This window comes from Prinia subflava, chromosome 16 (genome assembly GCF_021018805.1).
Source record: "Prinia subflava isolate CZ2003 ecotype Zambia chromosome 16, Cam_Psub_1.2, whole genome shotgun sequence".
NCBI classification, from domain to species: Eukaryota; Metazoa; Chordata; class Aves; order Passeriformes; family Cisticolidae; genus Prinia; species Prinia subflava.
The window spans coordinates 11,546,263-11,561,991 of record NC_086262.1 but is presented as its reverse complement, the minus strand read 5'-3'; the positions used below and the strand labels follow the sequence as shown (position 1 = coordinate 11,561,991).

At 48.2% G+C, this 15,729-nt stretch overlaps 1 protein-coding gene across 3 annotated transcripts in view; it reads left to right on the top strand.

The window, feature by feature from the left end:
• FLT4 (fms related receptor tyrosine kinase 4) overlaps window positions 1–13,024 on the top strand; it is a 57,253-nt gene extending 44,229 nt beyond the window's left edge. The window contains exons 18-30 of one of the 3 annotated variants that reach the window (XM_063413495.1): window positions 13–117; window positions 1,533–1,646; window positions 1,876–1,964; window positions 2,192–2,339; window positions 2,888–2,982; window positions 3,326–3,448; window positions 3,836–3,947; window positions 4,341–4,440; window positions 4,932–5,037; window positions 6,036–6,112; window positions 6,700–6,820; window positions 7,585–7,670; window positions 9,018–13,024. In XM_063413495.1, coding sequence (XP_063269565.1) covers window positions 13–117; window positions 1,533–1,646; window positions 1,876–1,964; window positions 2,192–2,339; window positions 2,888–2,982; window positions 3,326–3,448; window positions 3,836–3,947; window positions 4,341–4,440; window positions 4,932–5,037; window positions 6,036–6,112; window positions 6,700–6,820; window positions 7,585–7,670; window positions 9,018–9,237 — 1,496 coding nt within the window. In that variant the 3' untranslated portion in view covers window positions 9,238–13,024. Of the gene's footprint in view, window positions 1–12; window positions 118–1,532; window positions 1,647–1,875; window positions 1,965–2,191; window positions 2,340–2,887; window positions 2,983–3,325; window positions 3,449–3,835; window positions 3,948–4,340; window positions 4,441–4,931; window positions 5,038–5,972; window positions 6,113–6,699; window positions 6,821–7,584; window positions 7,671–9,017 lie in introns of all 3 variants that reach the window. The other 2 variants (XM_063413494.1, XM_063413492.1) reach the window with 2 other exon arrangements.
• Window positions 13,025–15,729: the final 2,705 nt, after the last annotated feature.

Here is a 15,729-nt window from a genome sequence, read left to right as displayed (position 1 = left end):
CCTTGTCCATAGGTAAAGTCCTGGGTCATGGTGCCTTTGGGAAGGTGGTGGAAGCATCAGCATTTGGGATCAATAAAAGTAACAGCTGTGAGACTGTAGCAGTCAAAATGCTGAAAGGTATGTGAACAGTGAAGTAAAACATGCAATGTGTGTAGACAGCAATTAATGAGGCACCTGCCAGGGAACATTCACCCTGTAAATGCCTGTCTTTTAATTAATTGTTGAGGCTTCTTGGCCTCAACACAGTTGATCCTCTTTGGCTCCATTCAGCTGCACTGAGAGGCTGAAGTGGTGGAACAGACAGCAAGGACTGTTGGGGACTTGGGGAACTCAGCTTTCAAGGAAATTTAGCTGTCTGCAAAGGCAAAGAATGAAATCTGTCTCAAAGGATGAACAAGAATCCAGAGCCCCTCTTTGGCATGCCACTGAAGGAAGTGTTGCTCCCAGTTGCCTTCTTCCAAATGTGCCTGTATTTTGTGTTTATGGGCCAGATCCAGAGCTGGGTAAGGAAGCAGGTTTCAGCTCTTATCCAGCTCTGAGGGCTAAATTTGCTTTGCAGCCAAAGCCTGGTCTATCCAGAGTGAGATGTTTTATAGCCATGCTTTCAAACAGGCAAGCAAAACATTATTCTGTAATTTGGCACCAAATAAAACACTAAGGCAGTCTCTGGCCAGAAGTAGCCTGTACATGGAAATTGTACAGATTCAGATCATGGCTCATCTGAACAGTATTTACTGTTGTAAGTGTACAGATCATCTCCACAGCAGAGGGCAGCCTGGTGTGTAAGGTTGCTTTACAGTTTTTTGAGGCAAGGCTCTCACCTGGTCCATCAGCTGCAGCTCAAGAGGATGCTTCTGTCTCTCAGGCTAAATTTTCAAACTCTCAAGTAAGACAAAATGCATATGGGGAGGCTGAGAAGTATGAAAAAGGCACACAAAATCAGAGAACACACCCTGGGGGTAAAACAGAGGGTCAAGATTTGATGCGAATTGGACACTTGAGAGGAGATGCAGTACAGAGAGATGGCAGGAGCATGACATTGTGTTTGCTCTTGAAGAGGAATCATCAAAAGATATCTGGGTTTGAGCTGAGACAGCTCCTATCTTCAATTGTGATAAAAAGAATCAGATGTCTTTTGTTCCTAATTTTCTTTCAAATTGTTTCATGGCTTGTTATCTCTGTTTGAAGGCCAAAAGGGCAGAGATTCAAACGGGTGCATCTCAATGAAAGTCTCAAGTGATGTTTTTCACTGCACAACTATCACAAAGAAAAATCTGTTGGGCACAGATTGTGTTGTCCTTTTTTCTGGGTCCCTGCACTTACAGCGAGCACCCTACGTGTTACAGCAGGGATCCTGGGATCTCCAGACAAGGCTCAACATTTCATGTGGGAACATGCAATAACAAAATGTACCAGGCTTTGAGGTCACAGCCTCCTCAGCAAGACTCACATTAACATGCTGCTAGAGAAGGGTGGTGAGGGGGAGTGAAAAGCTGTGAGCAGGTGTCATGACATGGTCTGTGTGTTTCCAGAGGGAGCTACTGCAAGCGAGCACAAGGCACTGATGTCAGAGCTGAAGATCCTCATTCACATCGGGAATCACCTCAACGTGGTGAATTTACTGGGTGCTTGTACCAAACCCAATGGTAAATATCCCAGGGCAGCAGGGATCCCAAAAATCAGAGCTTGTCCTGTGTCTTTTTGCTGTCTTTGTGGGATCACAAATTCCCCTTTGGGGAAGTTATTAGTGTGTTTGTGTGCACTTAGAGCAAATGTCACAGCTCAGTGGGGCTGCACATAACACAAGTTGTGGCAAATTCTGACCAAATCGAGCCCTTACCTCTTGCCCTATAACCTTTGGTCTCTTCTCACCAGGTCCACTCATGGTTATTGTTGAGTTCTGCAAGTATGGAAACCTCTCTAATTACCTGCGGACCAAGAGGGAAGGATTCAGTCCTTACAGGGTGAGTCCCTCCCTTTGCCCCTAGGGACCTGTCCCATGTCTAGGGAAGGAAGACATGCAGCCTAATACACGATCTGACCATGTGACAAAAATACCCTGTCCTTTCTGCAATGGTCGAGGCTTCCAGGCCAGAGTTACAGTTTAAGAACAGGAGGAGACTGCAGCTCATGGGTGCAGGGGTTACAGTGTGCGTTGCCTGCTGAGAGTTTTGGTTTGGTCCCTTGCCAGGAGAAGTCTCCCAGGCTGCGTATCCAGGTGCAGTCCATCGTGGAGGCGGTGAGGGCTGACAGGAGGAGCCGCTCGGGGACCAGCGACAGCGCCCTCTTCCACCGCTTCCTGATGCACAAGAGCCGCACAGCCCTGCCCATCCAGGAAGGTAACACTGCAGCCTCGGCACCAAACCTTGCCAGCCTTGGCTATCTTGGGAATGGCAGGGAATATCAGTGGGGAGTGGGGACCCAGCCTTGGAACTGATCACTTTTGCATGGCAATTCCCTGAACAGAGCTATTGTATCATCTGTTGTCTCTTGTAATAGACACCAGAAACCCAGAAGGGAGAATTAAATTCCTTTGTGTATTTTAGCCTGAAGAAAGGACAACTGAGGGGGATCTTGTTGAGTCCTCCCTAGGACAGAAATAATGAGCTGACCTTCAAAGCCCCTTTCCAGTCCTGTTCCCCACAACTCTGTGTCACTGACATGTGCTGGAGGCTGGACTCTTTCTCTTCAACTTCAGGAGGTTCCTCCTTACTTGTGCCTTCTGCCACTTAAGCAGAAAATCTTAGAGGGCAACTGATTACTCCAGTTAGGACTGAGGACTAACTGTATCTCACTGAGAAACTGGCTGTATCCTGCAGTCCCAGAGAGAGGCAAAGAGGACAACAGATTGCCAATTGTCTTATCATTTTCTATTACTTCTGGACAGTGGATGACTTATGGCAAAGTCCCTTGACAATGGAAGACCTCATCTGCTACAGCTTCCAGGTAGCTCGTGGTATGGAATTCCTGGCATCCCGAAAGGTGAGTTCAGCCTTTCCTTTGCTCACCCGATCTTTTGTGCATGTCTGATTAGAGAGACCTGACTACAGCCACCTTCCAGGTGACACATAGAGATTCAGTGATCTGTCTCACACTCCTCAGGAAATCTGAGACAGATGTGTACACACAAAGCTGGGAAATCAGTTCTCTTGCATTCCAACCTCTCCTTAACCATCCCTTTTTCAAATTTTTATCTTTAGCTTCTTCCCATTTCCACCATTCCCCCATTACAGCTCAGGTTTATGAGGAAATGGAAGTGATGTGCACTTTCTGATTGTGGTTTCTCTCCCTCTTATTTTGCCCCTTCCTCTTTGTGTGCCCTCAGTGCATCCACAGAGACCTGGCGGCTCGCAATATCCTGCTGTCAGAAAACAACGTGGTAAAGATCTGTGACTTTGGCCTGGCCAGGGACATCTACAAGGACCCTGACTATGTCAGGAAAGGCAGTGTGAGTGCCATTTTCTCAAACTCTTTACAGATTAGGCCCTCTTGATGAAAAGATGAAAAAGGAGGAGTGGAATGACTTGCATGACTGGGACCAGAAGCCATTGGACCAATGACACATGTCCTGTCCTCCTCCACCAGCAGATCTCTGTCTCCTTCCTTTTGCCCCTCATCCTGTCATTAACTTACTTTTCCTTATACTCTTTTATCCCCTTTTCAGTGTCTCTGTCCCTCTCTCTGACCTAACCAATTCCTCCATGGAGAGAGGAGGAGGGCTACTATTGGATCTCATTTCCTTTCATCCATTTCATCTCATTTGCTACAAAAAGAGCTCCATGTCCTGGGACATGTTCCCAATTGAACATTTGTGCCTTGCCTCTCCTTCCTGCAGGCCCGTCTCCCACTGAAGTGGATGGCTCCAGAAAGCATCTTTGACAAGGTCTACACTACCCAGAGTGATGTCTGGTCTTTTGGGGTCCTTCTCTGGGAAATCTTCTCACTAGGTGAGTGCTAATGAGGGTCTCGTGCTGCTGAGGGAGACACTCTACTCACGTAGCAGTTTATGGGTGAGTCTGTCACGACAGACATTCTGAAGCTCATCTAAGGACTGACAGGAAGCAACAGCGATGTAGGCAAAAAAAAATATGGAGGACATATCCACCCATGAACAGAGTGATGGGGACACAGGCATGCAGAGGTGGCCTGCAGCTCACTGAGGCAGAGAAGCCTGACTCAGGCAGCACCAAGGATTGGGCTGTGTATGAGTAGTGACCACATTTCTTAGTGTTCTGGGATGAAGGGCAGTCTCAAAAGGGCAGTCTCAAAAGGGCAGTCTCAAAAGGACTGGTTTCTGATGGCACATTTCATGTTCCCACCCTTCTCTGAACCTTCTTCAGGGGCATCTCCATATCCTGGAGTCCAGATCAATGAGGAGTTCTGCCAGAGGCTCAAAGATGGTACCAGGATGAGAGCCCCAGAGTATGCCACAGCAGAAATGTGAGTCAGAAACCTCAAGGATTCCAGCATTGGTTAGAGCAGAGACCTCAGTGGGAGGGCAGAAACCTACCAGATCCCAGCATAGAGCAAAACAGGCCCATCTGTGGGATGCAGATCTTTAGCCAGGGTAGGGGATGAGCCAACACATCCTTCACTCTAGGCTATTGCCTGGAGAGATGGGTTCTGATCAGAGCTCTCTAGGTGTCCTTGCATGCCCATGCTGGGATGGGTCTGAGCACTGTGCTGTCCTGCTCTGAAGGGTATCAGAGGGGTCTGAATTAGCTCCTTGTTCCCTGTTATAATAAGTGGATAACAAACCAGCACCCTGCAAGTAAGTTCACCTGGCTGGGGGGTCCAAGTGTGCTGGGGGGGCCAAGCTTTCTTTCACAGTGCAGGAACTGCCTGTCCCAGTGGGCACTGTGTGGGTGGGAGCTGTGGAGTGGGGCAGCAGGGGATTTCTGTGATGTAAAACAAGCATCTCTTCTTGGCAGCTACCGTATAATGCTGAGCTGCTGGCACGGTGACCCCAAGGAGAGACCGACTTTCTCTGACCTTGTGGAGATACTGGGGAACCTTCTTCAGGAAAATGTCCAGCAGGTAAAAACCTCTCTGTGTCCCTGCTCTGCTCCAGACAGCTCTTTCTTCTGTCATCAGCAGCTCCCTCACTGTGCCCTGAGCTGAATCCACAGTCAATTGCAAGACATTTGTGTAGGCCACCAATAACAGAGATTCCTGGGTCAGAGGTCTATTTCCCAGAGCTGTTGGAGAGCTCATTTCTGCAACAGCCTTTTAGCTGCATCCTCATAAAACTCTGCTCCTTGCAGGGCAGGAGCCCTCTCAGTCGTCATTCATACTTCCATCCTAATCCCCAAAGGATTATTTGAAATTCTTCAGCTGAGTCAAGGCCCTGGCACTTCTGCCTCCCACACGCCTGCATAATGAAAACCAGGACTTGACCAGGGTTTCTGAAACTCTGTCCTCACATTGAAATGCCAGGGCCATGTGAAGCAAACAACTGTTACATCACAGTAAGTCAGTAATACAGATTTCTTTGAAAGTATTACTAATCACTTCCATGTGGCAACTCACCAGGACATTTAACTGTGATGAGCGTGCAGCTCTGACTTTAACTTTTTCTTGATGTTCCCTTTCAGAAAATGATGGCTAAATGCTTGAGTTCTGTCTCATCCTGATGTTTCTGACTTTAACCTTTCAGCACTGGTTCCCAGCACAGGCATGACTAAGCCACAAACGACATTGCCCTGGAGCACAGCACTCTGTCCATGTAAACTGGAGAATTATGGGATTATTATGGGCAGTTGTTTTCCTGCTCACACACACCTCCATGCATCATTCACAGCTACTTAACACAAAGGTCACAGAAATCTCCAGCCAGATATTCTGTCCTAGTAAAATAAAATTTATAAACTAGAAATTTTCCTTCCCAGCTCTGACAGCTTCTGCCTGTAAAGCCTTTTCTTGTGGGAGAGTCTTCCCCTTCTTGTAAGGCCATTTACTGTTCTTCCTACCAGGAGGGGAAAGATTACATCCCGCTGAACGACTCTCACAGCTCAGAAGATGATGGTTTCTCCCAGGTGCCTTCCTCTGCCCAGCAAAACTCAGATGAAGAGGACTTTGACATGAGGATACGCTGCCACAGCCTAGCAGCAAGGTGAAGCCCCTCTGAAAAGGGCAGAGAGAGCCCAGCAGCCTGACCTGTAAGGGAACCTGAGGGATATGGGGAGAACCCAGATGTTCAGAAAATCCCAGGTGATAAGATGTGATCCAAGCATTAAGGCCACAGCTTCTTGCTTATAGAAGCAAAATTACTTTATTTTGCTCATGAGGAAGTGCTGATTTGTAAGCCTATCACATTCCTTCTTCTCCTCCAGCTATGCTGCCAGAGTATCATGTAAGGAGCTTCATCCTATCTGTTCCTAACTGACCCAAACAATTAGTCTCAGGCCTCTCCTCTCTGGTGAACTATGATAATGTGATGCCTGGGATCTATAAGACATTTTCTGCTTATCCCACATGGAGAGCTTATTGGGGCCTGATTCAGCCAGTCCAGTCTCCACTGCAGAAGTAGTATGGGGTTGAGAGGTCTAAGGTGACCCCATTAACCTCCCCAAATCCACCATTTGGGTCATCCTCCTCCCTGCACACTTTGGTTGCAAAGTGAAGAGGTTGAGTTCAGGTGCTTTTCATTCAGGACATTGACTCTTGCCTTTACTGAATACTGTATGCTTCTGCTGGCAGATACTACAACTGTGTCTCGTTCCCTGGTTGTTTGACGGGAGGAAATCAGATCAGGTGTCCATCCAGGATAAAGACATTTGAAGAATTTCCCATGACACACACAATGTACAAGGCACACCCGGTGAGTGGCAGCTGAATGGATTTGAGCAGGGGGCATCCTTTTCTCACACCTTTACTGCTAAGACTGTGGAAGGAAGATCACTCTTATCTTATGTCGGTCTGTCTGTGTCACTCCTGTTCGGTCCATCCAGTCCTATGCACACTCATTTCTTCATCTGGCACACTGGGGTTTCTCTCCAACATGGTTCACACTACCTTAGTGGGAAACAGGGAGGTTAGATACGCAAATGGGGGGACTGTAAAGGACCCTAAAGCTCTTCACCCACTCAAATCTGTGAACACAGCCTGGTTAAGCACACTGAAATCCTGCCAGGACTAGGTAAACCCCGAGTGCTTATCTGCAGTTCCTGTGTCTTGATCCACATGGCAGTGTGCATTAGGCACCCTCCAGGTCTCTCTGAACTGGACTGGTACTGATATCTCCTCTAGCAGCAGAACTGAAGTCATACTTTTAGTCTCAGAGGAAAATACCACCTCTCACAGGTTTGATAGTAATACATCTTCCAGCCAGGGAGCACTGTTTTTTTATTCCCCAAAAGTGGCACAGAACTAAGCACACAAATCTTACCTTTTTATGTGCTGCTTTTAAGAAGGTACCTAGGAAAATCAGATTCAGCAAGACTATGGAGCATGCTGGTAAAGTGCTCCTACCTCTTCTTCCCCATCAAACATACACACAATCTCATCTCCTGAATGATTTCTCCTTCCTTCCCACTCTATCAGTCGACAGGGATGTTACTGATAACTCCTGTTGCTTCCTTCCAGGACAATCAGACAGACAGTGGGATGGTTCTGGCATCTGAGGAATTTGAGAGGATAGAAAACCGACACAGAAAAGAAGGTGGATTCAGGTACTCCTTAAGCCTAGCCACTGAGACCTCCCTGCTGCCAAATGCAGTGAGACCAGGAGGCAGCTCCTGGTACCTCCCCATAGGCTGCACTGCTTGGAGCTTTCAGCTGTGGGGCCTGAGCCAGATACGTCCATGTGCTCCTTAATGAGAGGCAAAACACAGGAAGAACAGACAAGCCTGCTGTTTTCTAGGGTTTAAAAATATAAACTGTGCCCCATCAATGAGAATGTGCCTGTTAAGATAATGACGCACAGTGGAGTGATGGTGTTAATGAGACTGTTAATGCTTATTGACATTTTCTGCTGAAATGTCTCAGGGCTTGCTCAAGTAGTGGCAGATGGGATGGGCAAAAACTAAGTGGCTGCTACCTTCCTCCCTCAGCCCTGACCCATGGACAGAGCCCTGATATGGTGGTGCAGGGATGGAACAGGCCTTAGGAATTCCCACATGCTGACATGGAGTCTGGCAGGTGGAGCTGGCACTCTCAGAGCTGAGGTTGTTATGGATAGTTATGTCCTTGACCCAGGCTTTGAAAATGGGTGAGAACCTGTGCAGCTCATCTCTGCCAGAGCAGGCTGAGACCTTGTCTCTGTGACAGTGTGTTGAGCAAGCTGTGTCACCTCATATGTAGACAAGCCAGTCCCAAGCCTCTTCCTTACCTCCTCTGCCTCCCAGCATCAGATTGGTCATTGTCTTTTCTCTTAGCCATAGCCCTGTGGCCACTCTGCTCTTGTATCAAACTGTCTCCTGCTCCTTGTCCTTGTCCTCTTTTTCCTAAGGCATGTTCCGGTTGTCTCCTATACCTGGTGTCCCGTCTCCTGGAAAACACTACTTTTAACCCTCTCCTTGAATGTGTCCCTGCCCTTGCTCTTGTGATTTCTTGCCAGTCACCTGGTATTGGCAGGCACTGAGATGGGACGTATGATTTCCGCCCACATCTTCATCATCTTCCTTTGTTTCCTTCCCCCCATCCTGGCAGTTGGTTTGTATCAATTTCTGTTACTCCTGCCAGATCTAGAAGCAATTAAGGCAATGTCTCTTGTCTCTCCCTACTCATTGGGGTCCCAACCCTTCCCTGTATCTAAAAGGTATCCCAAAGGTATCTGGAAGAGCTGAAGTAAGTGTGCCAGGTTATGTGTAGATTTGTCACAGAACATAAAGGCTTGTGCTTAGATTTAGAGCAAGGCCTGGTTTTGTGCTGTGAAACGGAGGTGCAAGTCCATTCCTGACCCTGTCTCTGCCGCATGCATTAGAAGATGAGATCTTCTGAAGCTGGGATCTCTCTAAGCAGGACAGAGGCTTTCTAGGAGTGCCAAGGTTAATTCTCTGTGTCTCTCTCCCTCACAGCAGTAAAGGGCCCAGTCGAACCATGGAGCTGTCAGGGGAACAGTCGGACCTGCGGGGCAGATGTCGGCCGTCGTACGGGTCCCAAGTCAGAGGCCAGACTTTTTACAACAGTGAATACGGGGAGCTGTCGGAACACTCTGAGGATGGCAGCTGCACCCCGCCCGGAGAGGGGGCCAGTCCCCCCACTCTCCACACTTCCTTCTTCTCCGAGCAGTACTAATGGCACCAGGCCCTGGAGGCAACTGCCAAGGCCCTCCAGGCACGTCATCAGGGTCACTCAGAGCTTCTCCTTCAACCTATGCCCAAACCCAACAGGGAACCTACCCCAGATGGACGGGGAGCGCTGATGTCCTTGGAACCGCCGTGTGAACCACGCAGCACCTCCAGCGGCAGATTCCCTGTGCCACGACTGGAGAGAGCACCTCACTAATTCCTCATGTTTCTTTTATTCCTGCACCTCAGACAGATGCATTCTGCCGGAGAGTGGGTGCCTGTGTTCAGCACTATGGCACCTTCTGCCTAACATCCAGCCTCCGCTCAGATCAGCTTCTCATTCAGAAAGCCCATTTCAGGTCAGATATAAATAGATCTGCCTTAGTCTCAAGTTTCTTCCTGGTGTGCAGACTGAATGTTTTTCCTTGGATTGCTTCCTCCTCCCCTCATCATGATGTCAGCTGCTGAGCTGTGGAGCAGAATCAAAGGGAAGAAATCCCTAGTGGTATTAGCAGCAAGAGCAGGACATTTTAAAGACGTGTACAGAGAGATCCCAAGGGATCTTTGTAAATGTTCATGCATGCTGCTCATCCTGAGTAGGTGCCAGCCTCTCCAACTCCTCTGCAAGCAACACCCATAGCCCTCTCATCTCTGCTGGGGGGAACCTGCCAATCTGCCTTATCACTAGGATTATTTTAGCCATCTCAACACAGCTAGTGCCGAGTAGGTCATCAGCTGATGGCTAAAGTGCTCCCGGTGAGATAAACAGCAATTTTTTTGCAGGCCATGTACAAAACAGGTTCTTTTATGATCTCTGCTGGGAGGAGGTTACTCACAGGTCTGCTGCTCTTGCCTTCCCCTTCTCCCAGAATGGTGCTGAGATCATTTGTTGCTCGAGTGAGAAATTAAAGCAAAGCTAGGTTAATTTGAGCTGGCTTCTAAACATAGAGTTTGCTGGGAGGAAAAAGATCAAAAGGGCAGGGAGTGAAATGTTTATTTTGAAGCTGCTGCAAAGCATTTTGGAAACAATGGAAGGAACAGTGCTCCAGCAATAAGGTGCTTTGGGTTGCATCCCTTGTGTATTGACATCACTGAACCAGGAGCCCAGCACCTGGCCAGGGTTCAAGCCCTGATTCTCCTGGATGGACAGTTCTGCACCATGACCTTTCCTGTCTCCCCAAGTTCCCTGACTCGAAGGAGGCACTCTCTGCCCAGTGGGCTCCTCTACAGTTTCTTTTGCAGAGCTTCCAGCAGAGCATACCTGACTCCAGAGGATTAAGGAATAGTTATTTGCCGAGGAAGCAACTCCTCACTTTGGTCTTTTGTTTCTAAGAGACACCACATGAATTCAGAGCTCTGGGGAACCTCCACAGCCCCTCTCTATAGATTTCTGTACTGCTGCCTCACCACTTCCCACCTACTTCTTTCCATCCTGCTCCCAATCCAAGAGCTCAGCCACAGAGCATGGTTACATCACCACCACAGGAGTCTGGGTGAAAAGGCTCGTTTGAGCAGCTTGTCATCATCTCTTCTCCCACAAGCCCATGGCTGGCAGAGCTCTGTGCACCAGGGCATCTCAGCACCAGGGAATTACTGCTTGTGGGCCACACCTCTGTCACAGAGCCAAGGGTTTGGACTTGTAAAACTGTGTTTCCTGTCAGATGTACAGCTTTCCCAAACAGTATTTCTTTTCCAGCAGAGGGTTTTATGCGTTTTCCTACGTAAGCCTGTGAGTCCTTATGGATGATGTTGCCAAGACTTTAATTATAGTTCTCCACACAAGTGTAATGGAGAGATTTATTTAGCACATGGGAAAAGCATGCCTGTCATTCAGATTCTCTAAGACTGTGCAGCTTGTTCAATGTTCCACTCCCTTTTTGTGTCAGCAGGATGACATGGCTGCAATTTCCATGGCACAAAAGAGGCACAACCAGACCAGCTTGAGCCAAACTGGCTCAGGATGTGGAATTGGAAACTGCATATGACAATGAATTCCCTGACTTCTTCTGGTGTCCCCTGAAGCTGCCAGGAATTTAAGCATCTTTAAGTAATTGTTACAACTCAGTAAGAGTCCTCTGGCAGGAGCTGCTGGAGAGCCAGGACAAGGAAGTAGGACAGCCAACAGGGTGTAGGCCAGATCAAATTCCCCTGCCCTCATCTTACCCTGCTTTTTGAACTGGTGGTTCCCTTGGCAGAAGGAAGGCTGCATGTGACTTGTGCTGCTAGAGGTTTCCCCTGGCATTGACAGGGGTAGAAGGTGACCAGCTGAGCTAAATTCAGGCTGCTTGCTGTGTGATGTGCATCCATAGGACTCAGACTCTCTTGTTTCCAGTGTTCCATGAAGAGTTCCCTCCCTGCAAACAGCTCCATCGGAAAGAGGGCCCAAGAAAGAGGACTACAGAGAAAATAATAGTTAAAAAACAATTTCAAAGTAGCTGTAAGTCCATATGTAAGGGATAGGGATGTGCCAGCAAAGCATGACATTTGCTGGGCAGAGGCAGGATTCCCCAGCAGAAAGGGGACAGAGGCATCTTAGTGCCCAGGCTGGTTGTCAGCATGGACATCCAGCCAGTACAGCTACACGTTTTGTCTAGGTTTAGCTGTAAATTGCTCACAAGCATCCTTGTGGAGAAGGGTTGTTAAAACAATTGTTAACGATCCCCTGCTTCACCCTCGGGAAAGTACTTCTGTGTCATCTGATTTTTGAACATTCAACTCCACAGAAGTTTATTTTCTCTCTTGCTCCATCTAGATAGAGGGTGGAATCAGATCCTATTGTGCCTGTGTCAACAGCATTGCACGAACAATGCAGCCTGATAGGAGCAAAAGCTGGCTCCTCTTCAGACACTCCTGCTGATGAAGAACAACTGTAGTGTGGGATATTGAAGAGCTGTTGAGACAATAGTACTTTTGCTCTCTAAAGGTATACTAAAATTAGATGTGCAAACCTGATAACCCTTCCCACTCTCTTGAATTATTTCTGGCTTTTTATTTTTATGGTCTCCTGATAGGCATGAAGTGAAGCTGGTCTGTTTTGGTTTTAAGATGTGAGACAGGAGTGTTGTCTATCTTTCCACAGCAGCAAGGGAGTATTTCGATGTTTAAAACCCAGGTTTCAATACTATGCCTGCTCTGTTCACAATGCACTCTCTGTTTTATTTTGTTTGGGCTTCTTATTGGAACTCAGCATTTAAGCTAAGCTATTTATCATCATCACCGTCCTTTAAAATGGCTGCTTCCACTCTATGCTCAGTCTCACTTTTCTTTACAAAGTGTTGGTGTTGAGAGGACATTCCTCCCTCCTGAAAACAAAGTGTTGGGTCCCCTACTTGCAAATACCTGTGTGTCTCTGAAGAAAAACCTGTGTATCAAGTAACACTACATTTATATTGCAATATTTTAACTTGGTACCTGCTCTAGCAGCATTCAGTGTTTCAGTGGGCTGCCTTTGAAGCAAGTAGGCTAAAACAGGGGTTATGTATGAGTACAAAGCATGGTCTGTGTGTGTGTGTGTGCTGTGGGTGAGTGTGTGGGTATTTGCACGTGAGTTTTCCTACCAGTGAGCGTATGTGAGTGATTGTTACTCACGATGAGTCTTGTTTATGGAAGTTCACGGTTATATATCAAACCAGTTAGAACACTGCTTCCTTTCCTCTCCTCCTATAGTACCTGTTATCCTTTGTCATTAAGAGTTTTGTTGTAATATCTAAATGTGAAAATGAATAAAGTCGTAACTGGCAGCTGTTCTCTGGTTCCTGGGGCCACCTCTGCCCCTGAGGCAGCCCAGCCCTGGCCCAAGCCACCAGCACATTTTGGCTTTATTATTTTTATTTTGTGTCCATTTGCATTTCCCTGCATCCTCTCAGAAAAGAGCTGAATCTTGTGGCATTTCCATCCATGATGAAACTCTGTCTTTTCTCATGATGAAGTCATATTTTCTTTGGCTAAGCTCGCTGGCAGAAGCAAACACAGCACCCAGCCCTGTGCCCTGGACCATGACCCTTCCCTGTCATCTCGGCCCTGGGGGTCTCAGCCCTGCAGGTCTCCAGCCTTCCTGTCCTCATTCCACCAGGGAAACCAGATTCTCCTCAGGGAATCAAACCCCTCCCGGACGCCTTTTCTCAAGGCAACAACGCCCCCCGGACTCCCTTCTCCACATGGTACCAAACCCCCACAGACTCCTCATGGCATCAACTCCCTGCAGGGCCCCTCTCCTTCCAAGGGCACCCAACCCCGCCTCGGACGCCCATTCTCCTCATGGCACCGAACCCCCTAGACCGAACCCCCTTGTCACTATGGCACCAAATTCTCTCCCAGTCCCATTCACCAAATTCCCTCCCAGTCCCATTCACCAAATTCCCTCCCAGTCCCGTTCTCCTCACGGCACCGACCCCCGCCCCGTGAGAGCCCCCGCAGGTGCCGCCGGCGGCCCGCAGGTGGCGCCCTCCCCACGGCGGCCGCGGGCCCGGCGGGAAGATGGCGGCGCGTCTGTGGCAGTGTCACAGCAAAGCCAAGGGCGGGAGCGAGGCAAGGGCGGCACGGTGGATTCGTGAGCATTTCGCTTAAAAAAAAATCACCAAAAGTTCAAGGAACGCTCAGGCACAGCTCCCTCCTTACCATTGGGTGGACCCGTGAAGGCATCAGGACCATTTGTCTGACTAAAATAATGTCCTCTGAGGAGCCGTCGGTGGCAAAGACACAGCTGAGGGGACACAAGGGGGACACCTCCATTGTCATCCCTTCCTCCAGCTCCACCATGGGGTGAAAGCAGCCAGGGGCCTGCCGGTCTGGGGAATGAGGAGCTTGAAGCTGTTCTGCTGATGAAATATCTTATTTTGGTGCATCCTGGAGCAGTGCTTGGTGCTCCTCTTCTGGGGCCATGAGCGGGCCCCCTTGGGTGCTGCTCACCTTCATTCCAGCCCATCCATAGGGCATCCATGGGACAGGCTGGGAGGCAGGTGAGAAGCAGCCTCCCAACCGTGTGAGTGGGGATGGGGATGGGGATGGGGATGGGGATGGGGACGGGGACGGGGACGGGGACGGGGACGGGGACGGGGACGGGGATGGGGATGGGGATAGAACAAAGGACTCAGCCCTCACACAGGCATTGGGTCACCTCCCTCCATCAGAAACACAGCCCACAGAAAACCGGACAGGGCAAAATAAACCCCAGCAATTTCATGCGGTTAGCAAAGAACTAGGAATGCTCTGGCTGGACCCCTTGTTTTGCTTCTAATATGGCTGGTGAATGCTTCCTAAACACTTTTCAAAAGTGCTTTGAGATCCTTCTCTGAAGGTCAGTACAGTGATAGCAAAAAATCCCTCAGGCTCCCAGGACTTCTTGGCCCCTTCTGAGGACGTTTCAGCAATAAAGCACATGAGTTTGCATCAGAATGATGCAGAGCTCTTAGTGCTGAGAAATTAAAGCAAGAACAGCTCCAAAACGTGTTCTGCACACTGCAGTGTGTCAGCTACAGCTCTTGCCCTCCGGCTGGGGTGAAAGTTTGGGTGAAATGAGGAGGCAATCAATAGCACGTGGTTCCTCACCCGGCATGTACCAAGAGGGACAAAAAATTAAATTTAAAAAAATATAAGTGAACATTCAGTTGCTGCTTCAGAATCATTTCCTGGATTGTATCGACATGTCTACAGCTTGTCAGAGGATTTTACAGAACCACACATGCCTTTAGCAGAGTCCACAGATCCCTTCTGCTCTGAGATGCAGGTTTGCAAGCATGCTGCTTTCCTCGGAAATGGAACAAGTCTCTCCAAGGGTGGGATAAAGCTACTTGCATCTCAATGAAATAAACAGACTGTGCTTTGACAGTGTTATCTTACGTGTGTGCATGACCAGGTGCATCACAAATGAATAAAACGCAAAAGCTCCCAGAAGAAAACAGGTTAATAAGATGCATAGATTAAACACTTGGCTTATCTGAGGGCCTTCCCATGCAGCTAGGGATATTACCAAGGAGACCATATCTCAAAAGAACAGCTCCACAGCCATTTTTTCAGAAACTTAGAAAATATCCTCATTCACAGTCCTGCAGTAACTGTTCTCTTTGCTGTAACTAATTTTCAGTTAGTTTGCATTTCAAAATCCAAGGAGGCCATTACACTATTTTCTTACATCTCCCAAGAGGCTGAAATCCTTAAAACTATGTTAGTTGATCATTCATCAAACCCTGTTTTACAGTGTTTACTGGAATTCATATTTATTAACAATATTTAGGTGTTTGTACAATTTCAGTATGTCAGAAGGGAGTAATGCCAGTTAGGGTAGGAATGACCGAACCCTGACACAGAGGCTGTGCTGTTCCTGCCCCAAAAGCCCATTCAGTTCTACCTGAGCAGACCGAACACATCCCACACGGTTTTCACACATACAGCTCTTTCACCCACTATTTCTGAGATGCTTTAGAACTGTATCTTTTTGGCGATCAGCGCTCCTGAAGTGGAAGTATTTTTCTGAAAAGATGCTGAGGAGCCATGGGTTCCA